Consider the following 13,982-nt stretch of genomic DNA (forward strand, 5'->3'; position numbering starts at 1 on the left):
AATATTTTCCATTACTTCTCAGAAGATTCTGTTTGAACTGTGTGTCAGGATGGCTTTGTATGGTCTGAGATGGTTTGTTATTTCTTTGTTGTTGTGCTGACGGTGTTGTGAGCACTGCCATTCTCCTCTCCTCTCTCCCCATGAGACAAAGACAAGAACAACTATCTAAGAGGATGTGAGGTGCATGTGAGGGTTTGTGGGAGAGAATATAGTAGGAGATAAAGTAGGGGGAAGGGCAGATAAATCATTTTCCCGTGTTTGCTATTCTTTTCCCAATCTGGACTTCAGCTGCCCATGAACTCAGAATTTGGCCTCCTTATTTTTTTACTTTGGTTCATTCTTTCAATAGATATTTAGTCGAATATTTCTACCACATGCAATTCTAAGTGCTGGTTCACTTCTATAGATTAAAACCAGGAACATGCTCTGACCAGTTACCAAGGGTATCCACTCAAGGGTTTGGGCTGTTCATAAAACCCCGTGCTAAGGGCACTCCCTCCCTTCCTACCTCCCACTTCCCTCCCTCCCTCTCTTCCTTCTCTTTCCTTCCTTCCTTGTAAAACTCTGAATTTTTTGGTCCCAGTCTCTTGTAGAGTTATTTTTTATTATTTAAGTTTTCAAACAGGCACCATGGAAAGGCTAGAGAAAAATCCACATGTCTCTCTCTCAGCTTTGGAAATTATTAACATTTTGTGAAAAGAGTATTCTACATTTGAACACTTAATGACCTTCAGAAAAAGCAGGTGTATGTCTTATTGTCATCTTATTTATGAATAGGGAGTAGGAAATAATTTCAACTTTATAACACATTTCTCACATTTTGTCAACCAAAAGAGATACTCTGTGACTGCAAGAGAGATAAAAAGCACCACATGAAGTTTGGGAAATCCTTAGAAATCACTGTGTGTAAAATCAGTGCCTTGAGGCCACAACCTCAGTAGCTCTGATTATTAATATAATAGATACCCTTTTAGTCTTGAAATCATTTAAACTAGAATTTAAAAATTACACGTGACACTCATTAATCACCTAAATGTTGGGGACAGAGCTAAGTGACACCCAGTAGCTAATTACAATCATGTCCTCCTATAGTGGTTTATGGATCTATTTCAGGGCCCAGGATCAGGCCTGCTGGATATATATGTACTGATAGCAAGTCATGTTATGACAGAGTTCCATGGTGTACTTCTTCGCACTGCTTGAGACATTTAAAATAAAAATTATTGCAACAGTTACATCTTTAAAATAATGGATAAATTAGAATGTCCAATAGACTCAGAAGTTAAATGTCTTAAGGCTTGAGAGGAAAGGGGAAAATATGTGTTGACATAAATATTCATAAAATCTGTTACTTTATAAAATCATTTTAAAACACTTTTTGGAACTTTACATCATGAAGTAGATAGAATACACATGGTATAATGTTCTGGTGTGTGGTGTGTGTGTGTGTGTGTGTGTGTCTGTGTGTGTCTGTGTGTGTCTGTGTGTGTCTGTGTGTGTCTGTGTGTGTCTGTGTGTGTGTGTCTGTGTGGGGGGCAGTGGGGAGAGAGAGAAATATAGAAAGGGATCTCACCACCAAATGAGAGTCTGTTAAGCAACCTGTCATTATACTTTTAACTTTTGGGCAATTAACAAAGTATCACTCCATAGTGCTGTTATTTCATAAGAACATGACAAAGAGGAAAGGATATAAAATGGAAAACTATCTTTTGCCCAACTATTATACCTAAACTCATCATTTTCACTAACAAATGCTCATTTGCACTGTGTGCAGAGCACTCACCATCTTGGAAACTCTGGGTAAATCAAGTTCAAGATGTGGCTAGGGGTCTCAAGGAACCATCAGTCTAGTGGAATTGGATCTCTAATGTTGAATAGCTGACCTCTAGATGCATGAGTGACTAGGATCTAGAGACTGCACTCACCAACAAATGAAGAGAGTTCCTGTTCAGTTTCATTTGTGTGGTCTATGTTTATTTCTCTATGCTTCTCAGGGGGAATAGAACATTGGTCTGACAAGGCGGCATGGTGGACTTATTACCTGCCCTGTTGTTTCTCACTTGGTTCTTGGTTGTCTCATCTATAAGGAAAAAAAATGGTCTCTAATTTTTTTTTTTTTTTTTTTGTCGTACAACGGCATTAGTAAAAGTCTTTTGAGTATGTTTTCTCAAAACATGTATTTATTTCTGGAGTCTATCCATGCATTTCTATACTAGCAAATAAGGCATAGTGTAAAGCATTTAAAATACAGAAAAATTTAAAGGATGAGATAAATAAGAGTTTGAGTGGTTCCTTCCCTTACTCTCAGGTCCTCTGCTTCACCTTGGAAACCATTAATGGGTTTCAACTAGGTAAATCTTAGGACCTCTTCTAACTCTAAACTAAACTTAAGTAAATCTAATTAATAGAACACCAGCACTGCTCTCTGAAATTATACTTGATCTAGGGGAACTCGAGCAGTCTCTATCAAAAACCGAATGCAGATACATTTTGCAGCTCACAGAGCCAGGTGGTCCTTGGAATCTAGTCATGGGTCCTTTTTAAGGCCATGGTTCCCAAACCAGTCATATAATTCCTAGTTAAGTATCAGGGGTGGGGCTCAGTAATTTGAATGTCAGTAATGTCCCAGTAGGTGCTGCTAGATCTGTCACCAAGATATTAGTATCACCCAAGTGGAAACCACAGCATGCTTTTTGTCTGACAGGCAGGATCCAGGAAGGAAGAAGCAGACATGTAATGTCATGGGAAGAATATTGGAGTACTTCTTTCCAGTTCATTAAATACCGATCTAACTCATTTGTTTGGTGATAACTGCTTTGATTCTATTTTATGGATATTCCATAACTTATCCAATAATTCCTTGATTGTTGTACATTGAGATGTTTCTTATTTTTTGTTTTCTCCACCACAAATATTGCTTCAATAAACATTCTTTGGGATTTTATTACGTATCTATGTTTCACAACAGATTTTAAATAAGAAATTTTAAAATATCCATTCTTATTGGTGATTTTATTTCTACAGAATAGATTCCTAGAAGTGGATCCAAAAGTGTGAACATTCTACATTTTAATTATACTATCAAATTATTCCCACGCAAGTTGTATTTTTTTACGGCTACCTATAGTTTAAACATTTATAGATGTTAACACTTAATTTTTTACCAATCTGATAGGCCAAAAAATGACATTTTACTGTTGATTTAATTTCCATTTCTGTGACTACTAAGGAAGTTGAGTTTATTTTCATATATGTATGTCTTCTTCTGTTAATTACGTATTCACATCTTTTACCAATTATTCCATTGTGTATTTTAAAAATCAATATTTAAGAACTTTTCATATATTAGGAATATTCTTTTAATGGCAAGATGATGCAGATATTATGCAAGTATTTTCTCCCACTCTATTGTTTGTCTTTTATTATTTTTTGGTGCCATCATCCTACCAAAATTTCACTGGTTTTAAAGACATTTAATAATGACACATTTAACACCTTAGATTTAATTTTAAGTTGCATTATCATTTTTGCATGGAGCTAAGTACAAAAGAGAGAAGTAAATGCATTTCATTCAAGAGCTAGGAGACCAAGGCTGTTTCTCCAGCAAAGTCTAATGCATTACTGCAGCATTTTCAGAAATCAGAGTAGGTAGATTGAGGAAAGGATGGTTCAGAATGTACCATTGCTCTTTAGAGCTTGAAATGATGTCATATTAAATAATGAATGTTTATTGCATACTTAATGAAATTTATTTAGCAAGTTGTTTCATAGATGCCCAAACTCAGAGGACAAAGCAATATGGTATTGATGATACCAGAATATGTTAATAATATTTTAATCCTTTATTCATCAAGGAGAGTAGGACAAAAATCCTAAAAGATACATGAGAAAAAATCACAAAAAATTCCATGCGAAGACAATAATGTTTAGTGTTCATATGAAAAAATAACTAATAGTTATAATAAATATAAATTAACATTAAGATATTATTTATTTTACCTATCAACATGATAATGCTTAAACACTGAGTTGATGGTTTGAAAATTAGGTGTTTCTGTAGGTGAAATATGTAACTTTCTACAACCATTCTGGTGAGCAGCAAAATATGTACATTCTTTGACCCAGAAATGTAAAATCTAGTTTATCCTGGAAAAGTAACAAGGAATGGGCATGAAAATATTATTTTCCAAATATTCATTGCAGTCTTACTTATACTATGAAAAATTTAAAATAACTTAAATCTGCAACAGTAAAAAATTGACTAACTAAATTTTAATGGTCCATATTAAAGAATACTATATCTATTAAATGTCATCATTATTAATTCATTCATTTCTTTTGCAATATTTATTGAGTACCTACTGTATGCAAAGCAGTAGGCTGGCAGTTAGGGTTATAAAAGTAAATACATATCACCCCTAGCCATTACAACATTTATCATTTAGAACTTTAGAACAATACTTAGAATGTTGTTAAAAAGAGGTTATAAAATGTCATGTATAACAGTATCACAGTATTACAAAAGAGATCACTCATACAAGTATAGAAAAAATTGGAAGAAAACACTTAATGTTCATGATGGTTAACTTTGAGGGTTTTTTTTCTCTTGATGAGTTTCTACATATTTTAAATGTTTTCTGATGACTATGTACATTACTTTATCAAATAACTAATGTATAAACCTTAGGTTACACGGGTGTAGGTTTCTATGTGTGCATATCAGGGATGTTCTTTCTCATTTTGTCTCTAAAATTGGCATTGCCATTGACATCGATCGTTTAGTAAAAGAAGTTCTTTTAAGTTTTCCTTAAAGTTCAATTATCTTCCTAATGGTTTTGAATTTTGGAATGACTCCAACCTAGAGGTCTGTCTTTGTCAGCTGGAGCTGCCATGACAAAATATTGTAACCTGGGTGGCTTAAACAACAGAAATTTATTTCTCAGAGTTCTGGAGGCTGGAAGTCCAAGACCAGGGTGCCAGCATAGTCAGGGTTCTGGTGAGAGCCCTCCTCGCGGACTGCAGACAGCTCCTTTCTCCCTGTGATCTTACATGGCAGAGAGAAAGTAAGAGAGAGGGAGAGAGCGAGCATGCATGCTGTCTGATGTCTCTTTTCATAAGAACACTAATCCCATGTTGAGGGCCCCATTCCAAATACCATCACCTTGGAGATTAGGGCTCTGACATGAATTTGAGGGGCACACGATTTAGTCCCTAGCAAAGTCTAAGCACAGTAAGGGGGCATAGACAGCAGAAAGTCAGAGGAGGCACAGGAAAGCCTTGAGGCCCAGGGTGCATGTCCATATGAGGCTAGATGAAAAGAGCTATAGCTCTTGAGTCTGAAAGTGAATGGATAAGAGACTATAAAGACCCATGAAACCATGAAGGACAAACTTCTGGGTTGGGACATCTATATAAGCTAGAAGGAAGCAGTACCTAAATGGGAGATTGAAGAGCTACCCTATTCATTGGGTAATAAATGTATGAACACATTTCCCTCAAAACTGAAATGGCTGGAAAAGAAACATATTGTAGAAAGCTATATAGGACAATTCTTATAGGGGCTTTTCAGGAAAGGTAAGGATTGGGGGTGGAGGGCATCTTTGACCTTTTGTAATTAAAGTTGTGGAGGGAAAATAATGGTGCTTCTCCTAAAAACTTGTTCTTTGAGGACACCATTAGAAAGAAAATCTTTAAAAATATATTAAATGCTCTAAGTAGAAGAACAATTCTGGCCCAGATCATTATTATGATCCAGAAGGTATATACAAACTGTGTATAAGGTCGCTCCTTTTGAAACCCTTTGCTTCCAAGATGGGAAAAGCACATAGGTTGAGAAAGAATGGATTCAGCTGAGAAGGCAAAAGAGTGGTTGAGACAATGTCCTCAAGGTGCTGGGGGACCCACGCTGGGCACCTGAAAAGGAGGGCCTCAGGCGATCCTTGGGTTTAGCTTTTCGGCTTTGCCTGTTGCCTTCCCACAATGGCCTCTTACATTTGATGGTATAGACGGAGGTACAGGTGCCCAGGATCTGAGCCATTTATATTTGCTCAGACTGACTCTCATCCTTCATTTTTTCACAAATGAGAGATATTAAAAGAGGGCATTCGCCAGCGTGGCAAAGAGAAGGCTGAGGGGGAAAATATTATTGGAGTTGTTTGGGGAGTAATGAAGGTCAGGTAATATATAATATGTATTTATCCGAATTGATTAGGTTTCAGTTTTATCAGTAAATTAGACAACTAAATTACCTCAAAATCATTTGAGTCATATCATCGAAATCTTTTTGCCTTTGCCTAATTTATCTGTTTATATTCATCCAGTTTGTCACCAATTAAATTAGGACATTTATGAGAAAATTAAATATAAAATGTTGATGTCCTGAATTTGTAGATTCTGGTAACTGTTTTTGCTTTAACATATTACCCAAAGTATAGCTCTCAGAAGTGGCTTCCCAGTCACTTATTGTCTATTCATTAACCATTGTAATAGAACTGGACGAGGTGGCCAGTGAACCAGTGTTTCTTATTTGGCAATATAATGGAGATTTTGGACAGGGGCAAAGGCACCTAGGCTGATTCTAGATATTCTATGTATGATTCTATATATGATTCTACATATCACCCTCCCATCCTCCATCTCCTAATACTCATGTGTCCACACAGTAGCTACCATTAAGCCAGAAAGAATGAAGTGTTTTAACTATGGAAAAAGATACATAGTATACAGTTAAATGAAAAGAAGGAAGTTTCTAAAGAATGGGAATAAAAGCACCCCATTTTTATACAGTATATGTGTTAATATATGTGCATAAATAAAAATGTGAAATAATCAGTGATATGTTAACAAAGTAGTTATCTTTGTTTTGTTAATCTTTGTTGTGTCTGACTTTATAATGGCATGTATTTCTTTTCTTACCAGAGAAATAAACAAAAATAAAGAATAAAATGAAAAGGTTTCAATTGGCAGGAAAAATTCCTGTGTTCTGAAGATCTTGTAAGGTGTGATAAACACTTCCTTCTTTGCTTTTTTTAAACTTTTGGTTGATGTCATATTATTCCCTCTAGCATTCTCTCCCTCAGGGTCACAACCTCTCTACAGATAATGATAAGATGAATTTACAGATAACGATAAGAGAAATTCAGGTCAGGAGTTCTAGAAATCAGCATAAACCCAGGACCAGTATCCAGAGGCACCTCATTTGTTTACCAAATGAACAAAGAATATGACTTCAGTCATATGTGGCAGAGATATCTGAGAGCTTTTGTCCCTGCCTTTGGAAGACTAGGTTGCTTTGGGTTTCTCCACAGCTCCCAAATGAGGCTGCTTTTTTGGCTGTGGCCCCTTATACATCCCCTCCCACCTTTTCCAGCCTGGTGGAGTTGGGGACCTATGGGGACATCAGTAGCATGTTAGAGTTCCTCCTGACAACTTTCTGAGTCTTCTCACTTAGAATCATGGCAGCTACAAGTGCATGGGGTTTCCTGGGGAGGAACCAGGCCCTTCTCTGTGCCACCCACAGCCAGCCTCCAAGAAGAAAGACCACTCATTGACTAGGAGTTACTAAGTAGTCGAGGTAGCACTAGCTCGACGGTCAACTCTTTTCTGTGCCTGAATTTCTTTGGGATACCATCCAATAAATTCAAAAGGCTTTTTCTCTCACTTCTTCATTTGCTGGTCAAAGATAAGAGACCAAGAAAAGTGCCCTGCTTTAGTGTGCAAGGAAAGAGACTCTTCGACTTCTGTGGTTTCGTCTACAGTGTTTTCAATACAAAATTTTTTTCAGTCAATTAATTTTTTAAAAAACTCATAAGATTTTTAAGAAAAGAGGTATAGAGAGATTATAGCATAGCTGTATTGCAGGGACTTGTAGATGAAAGGTCTGTTATGGGATTTTAGATGTGGAAAGTTGGGAGCAGCTTTGTTTCCCAGAGGATGGAGTCATGGAAAAAAAAAAAAAAAAACAACCCTGATGAGGGGCCTAAATTTATGGCAGGACCATGGAAGCCCTCTTTCTGATCTTTTTTTTTTTCTGTGGGTGTGTTCGAAAGTGCTTTTGCCTGACAAGTTCAGTGTCCTTTAATAGGCCATTGAATCTGAGTGCCTAGGCATTTTGCTGGCTTTTAAAAAGAGATAAGAAGTAAACTTCATTAAGAAGTCTCATTTTAGTAATGTATAGGATTACACTTTGAAAGCATATTAAAGTCGTGACCTGGAATGCCAGCCTATTCAATGTATTTTCTTTTATATATTGATTATAAAAGGGTTCTGTCCATCCATTTGGAAGCGCAGATGAAAAAGCAATATAGCATCTATTTCGACCCATTACCAGGATTCCATTATGTGTTGGCCTTGTGCAGTGCTGCATTTAGGCATCAGCAATGAATCTCCGTAATACTTGGTGTGCTTGTGTACTAGGGAATGGGTATTTACTTTCTAGATCTATTTTCTCTTGGCTAAGAGTTTACAGTCACATTTAGAAGCTTTATACTCTAGGTAGTAGTTACTTGTCGAACACGCTGGGTGTTCCCACCTCGGAGCCTTTGTACTTGTTATTTTCTTGGCCTGAGATACCCTTAGGTCCACTTCTTCACTTCAGGTCTTTACTCAGATGTCACCTTCTCAAATGTGTCGTATCCTAGCACACTCAACCTCCTCTATGCATCACTAATTATTTGGTTCATATCTCCTTGCACTAAAACGCAAGTGGGATTTTTATCTATTTGGTTCACTGCTGTATCCCTAGGGCTTAGGACCACTCCTGGCACTTTTATTAGTTGAATGACAATAATACATTGAATCGATAAATTTGTACATTTCACTTTTTTATTTGGACATAATTAGTCTGTTTGTGAATAACTCAGACTCCGACGTGAACTGTATCAAGGGACCTAGATATTATGATTGAATATCTGTGAGTCTGTGAATATGTGGAGAAATGACATAGGAAGGGGCCCACAGACCTGATATGAGAGGTGCAAAGTATCATTATGGTCAGAAGTCTTCTCAATTCTGTGGTGAAGCTGCTGCAGGTGAGGCCATTGCCACAGAGTAGACCAGGCATCACAAAGAATCCCTGCTACCAGCCCTGGACACCTGACTTCAGTCCCCAGACTTTTCTGCCTTCACTTAACCCCTGTGCTTGCTCTGTTCACACTGCTAAGCAAATAGTAAGCTTAAAAGTGGATCTATATTTACTGGTTCTTGACCCTCCGATTTGAAGAGGGCACTCCTTGAGCTTACCTACTGGGTGAATCTAAACAACTAATGTCACGTTTTATTCCTTCGAACAGGCAGGAGTCAGTTTAAACATGGTTACTATGATATCTACCTTGTGCCATCCTTGGTTACTATGGTATCTACCTTGTGCCATGGTTACTATGATATCTACCTCGTGCCATCCTAATTATATCTTATCAGTGGTTTTTGGTAGGAATCAAGTACTTAGGAACATCTTAGATATTTTGAGGTGGAGCCAATTGCTTTTAAGGCTCATTGGCAGGCGCCAAAGACACTTTCTGGTAATGATAACCCTTCTGTCTGGTCCAACATTCTCAGCCAGCCTAAAATTTCTGATCATCTTTTAGGATTGTGGTATCATCCTTGAAAGGTCTCTTTAAAATGAAAGTATGTTACCCTGATGGGTAAATCATTAATTCAGGGATACCTGTTGGCATGGACTCTCCATTAGAATTGCTGGTGGAGAGCAGATAGATCCATGAAAGTATGGGCACCAGGATGCTACATTTTGATGGAGGTGGGTGGTGGGAGTAAGAGTGTTGGAGCCTGGGAGCTAGGGCATTGACTAGAGATGGCAGACATGAGCAAATGGCACTAGAACAAGCAATGACTATGAGGAAACTTGATACGTGGGAAGAAGGGAAGTCAGGAGGGAAATGAGGGAGCATGAAAAAGGCATGGGGCAACAAAGAGAAACCTCAAAGTTTTGCACTGGGATCTTCTACAGCCTGGCCTACAAGATAATACATACTTTTTCCTCTTTAAAAGGAGCAGAAATAAATCATATTCTTGAAAGTTTCCTAAGTTGTGAAAATTGATCTAACATGTTTTGGGTTCATATCCTATTTAACTTATTTCTTTTCCTAAGTAGTAATTGGTTTGGGCTTGAAAATGAATTGGCACACAAGGCTTCTTATTTCCCCCATATATTATTCCATGAGAGTTGAATATTTAATACTGAGCTGTGCCTGGGAATTAATCGAAGCTAGACAAGAAAGGAGATAGGTCAGCTTTGGGGTAATTCGATGCTGAAGCCTTGCTGTAGTTACAATACATATTTAACATCCTCTTTTTTTCTTCAATCCCTATGCTCATTCATTTTGTAGATTCTGAAGTCATTAGGGCATTTTGGAATTGGTTGTTGCAGGGTAGAGGAGACAGGGCTCACTGCACTGGGTCATGAGTTCTGGGAACAATCTTGGCCCCATCACTGACTCCATTGACCTATAAAAGGTGTTGTTAATCTTCTTACTGTCTGCCTTATAAGATCTGGGAGGAGAAATGAGGTAATGTCTACTTAGACCTTTAAGCTTCTCGGAAGAACAGCATTCTACAGTAATATGATTTCCTAATGCATTTGTTTGTATTATAATGGAGTGTAATTCCATTTGTCTAAATTTCTTGAGATGCCTCTAGAATATCTGACAATCTTGCACAGGGGAAGCTGTCTGGTTTTGAAAGTGAGAACTGGGCCCAGACTAGAACCCTCAAAGAGTATTTAGTCAAGTGAGCCAGCTATGAATTTATGAGGTTAAGGGAAAGAAGCTGGAAGAGGAAGGAATGGGATCTAGAATTGGTAGTGATGTGGGAAAGGAGTTGTAATTATTTTTAGAGAGTTTATATCATACTTTTATATTATGTTGTTTTACTAAAGAGCAATATCAATATATATTAAAATACGTATTTAATTTAACATGTTACATATTGTTATGTAATGTTACATATTGAGTGACTCATCTGCAATATTGATCCTATCATCATTCTCTATATTGATAGACTCTAACCCAGCCCTCTTTGAGATTTACTTTATTATGCTACTTGGGCCACAACTTGGTCATTTAATAACTTATTTTTGATTCCAACACCTGCAGTTCCATACAAACACTGACACATTTCTAGATTCATTTATAAAATACCTAGTAAATTGCTAATAATGCTTTATCTTTATTCTGTAGGTAAGGGAATAAGTAAGTTTTTTTTTTTTTTTTTTTTTACTGGAACAGCCATGAACAGTGTAATTTTTATATAGCCTCCTTGAGCAGTATTACAATTGAATTCTAATCAGCCCTAAAAAGAAGATAAAACAAAGAATATAAAGTGAGGAAGCATACATGTGTCATCTCTGACATACTATAAGGATGTCAGTTTAGGTTATAATTATCATTATTGGACAATTTTGTTGGAGAATTTGTTAAAAGCTATTGGTTCTTTGGGATTTCCAATTTAGTGTTTCAAAAAGAGGCCAGACTTCTGTAAAGGAATTTTAAGTTAACTATTGAGTTAACCAGGAAAGGCAACAGTATATCTTCTCCACAGAAGTGACTATATATACTTTTTAATAGCAACTGATTTGTATTTTTAGAGCAACGATACTAATCTTTTTCCTTTCTTGGAGGGGAGGAAAAGTGTTACCAATTTCATTTGCTAAATTATAGAATATAATGCAGAGATAATATATCCTGTCACCCAAAACGTGGCATGAAAAAACAAATTCCTATACCAAATTGTGTGTTGCATGCCAGAGGCATAAGAAAAATAGCCACTTTGTCTATCAAATTAAGGACATCAAATTAAGAACACCTTATAGAAGGAACTGATATAGACTACTATGGAACTGCTCTTCAGACCAAAATAAGCTTTTACTAAAAAATTAAAACTCAAAGTTACAGTTCATATCAGGTTAGATTGTGGATAATCTTAATAAAACCACATTTTTTATTGGAAGATGTCATTGAGAGTATATGACCACCAGTTGACCTGTGAGCCAGACCCCAGTTAGTTGGAGGCTCCTCATGCCTTGCTCTGCCTTTGGAATCTATGTTCTGCTGTGGTTCCCACAGTAGGATCCTTTTTCAAGGACACAGCCTTAAGATATAATGTGTTGTTGAGGCCACACCTGACTGAACCCAGTTAAGGCCTCTATATAAACTTTTAAGTTTCTGATGGGCGGTGCAGAGATCTAATTGTCTTGTGGCCCAAGACAAGCCCCATGAATTTATTAAAACTGCCACCTATCAGTCTGGAGTGGTCTGCATCTTTCTCAGTCTCACCTTACCCTCTGTGTTTTGGGGCTGGTTTCAGATTTCACCCAGAGAAAAACTCTTGAGGTTATGAACAATTTTCTATTCCTGATGATTTACTAAAATTTGAGTATTTCTGGATGTTAAATCTCTTGTGCAATTTGATGTCCTCATGTAAAACTTCATGATAAATTTATGAATTTATGCAACCTTGTATTAATTTAACTAAGGCATACTTTAAAAAAAGATTGAAAAATATCTTCTTTATATGGATCTGTTGCAATTTAAATTGTAATGGTTTATTTGAATTTGTTTCAGAATCGAAGCAAACGCTTGGAGAAGGTCCATGTGGTTATTGGACATAAATCGTGTGACTTGGATTCTCTTATTTCTGCCTTCACATATGCTTACTTTCTAGATAAGGTGAGGAAAAAGAAGATTTTACTTTTTAATTTAAAATTTGATGTAACTTTGAGAACAAATGTTTTCTGGGAAAATAAGGAATCTTAATTTTTCATGTTTTGTTTTATTGTTGCAGAGAATAATGTGTTATAATCCATTAATCAAGCTTTGGTCTAGTTATTTCTTACTGATTCTTTTCATATAACATTATTTCAATAAGATCAATGTTCTCAAATAAAAATTAAATTTTTTTTTTATAATAGTTGATTATCTATGTGGAGATTCAGAGAACTAACAACAGTAAGGGTCAGAATTTCTTGTTTTCCTTTATCGTTCTTGTTGGATTGTCTTGCCCTTAAGAGTAGAAAAATATGTCAGAATAACCTGTGAGAACATTACATGAAGTACAGAGCATATTGACTAAAATTTTCAGTAACAGAGGTATTTCATGTCACATCTATATTCTGTTTTTGCTTTTTAGCCCTGATGTTGTACAGCAAAGTCATTTCCTGTTAGCAATAATCTCCCTTGAGTGAGAATCTTAGTACTCTGAAATTTATAAAATGCTTATAGAGGTGGAAAAGACTTTTCAATAAGTTGTTTTAAAATTTCCATTTCATAAAATTTATCAGCTCATGATAATGCATTAGCTTAAAGCCTAAAACAGTATATTACGAGTATTTTGGTGCTTTTCCAACTTCACACGATTTTTAATTTCCTGGACTCCAGTTTGTTTTACTCAAATCTTGTTTGGATCCTTGGCTCTCTGAGTATGCATAGCTGAACTAGGGTCATTTAATTCACATGAAACTCAGTTCACTAGAATGAGCTGTGGATGGCAAGAATGGCTTTAGAGCAGCAGCTGACCAGAATGCCAGGTCAAGTATTCCAATCTCTACATATTGGCTGTATAGTAAATTTATCTTAAAATTTGTTGAACTTTACAAGAGAGATTAATTGTATGAGGAGATAAGTGCCTATGTCAAGACATGCATATTAAATACTAATCTTATTAACTGGATTTTTGCCTCCTAGAGGGGAAAAAATGCTGCTTGTCTTGAGAACAAAGAATTGATTGAATCAGACTGATTTTTAAACTGATAGTGGCATAGACTCAAGGAAATCATGTAACAGTTACACCATCAACAGCAACTGCGATGTCTTGAGTGATATAATAACATCCAACAAAAGGATTAGGAGAAGAAGTTGTAATAGTAAAATAGATAAAAATAAAGAGATAAGTGGCCTCTTTTACCCTTCTTCTAAACGTCACCATTAAGCATGGAGACAAATATGAATTACTGAAAGGTCACACACTGGGGA

The 13,982-nt window shown here is 36.4% G+C and overlaps 1 protein-coding gene across 4 annotated transcripts in view; it reads left to right on the forward strand.

The window, feature by feature from the left end:
- PRUNE2 (prune homolog 2 with BCH domain) overlaps positions 1-13,982 on the forward strand; it is a 209,472-nt gene that overhangs the window by 27,589 nt on the left and 167,901 nt on the right. For all 4 annotated transcript variants that reach the window (XM_036238785.1, XM_036238787.1, XM_036238784.1 and 1 more), the window contains exon 2: positions 12,576-12,680. In XM_036238785.1, the coding sequence (XP_036094678.1) occupies positions 12,576-12,680 (105 nt within the window). The remainder of the gene's footprint in view (positions 1-12,575; positions 12,681-13,982) is intronic.

The sequence above is a fragment of the Rousettus aegyptiacus genome, unplaced genomic scaffold (assembly GCF_014176215.1).
Source record: "Rousettus aegyptiacus isolate mRouAeg1 unplaced genomic scaffold, mRouAeg1.p scaffold_m13_p_3, whole genome shotgun sequence".
In the NCBI taxonomy this organism is placed as follows: Eukaryota; Metazoa; Chordata; class Mammalia; order Chiroptera; family Pteropodidae; genus Rousettus; species Rousettus aegyptiacus.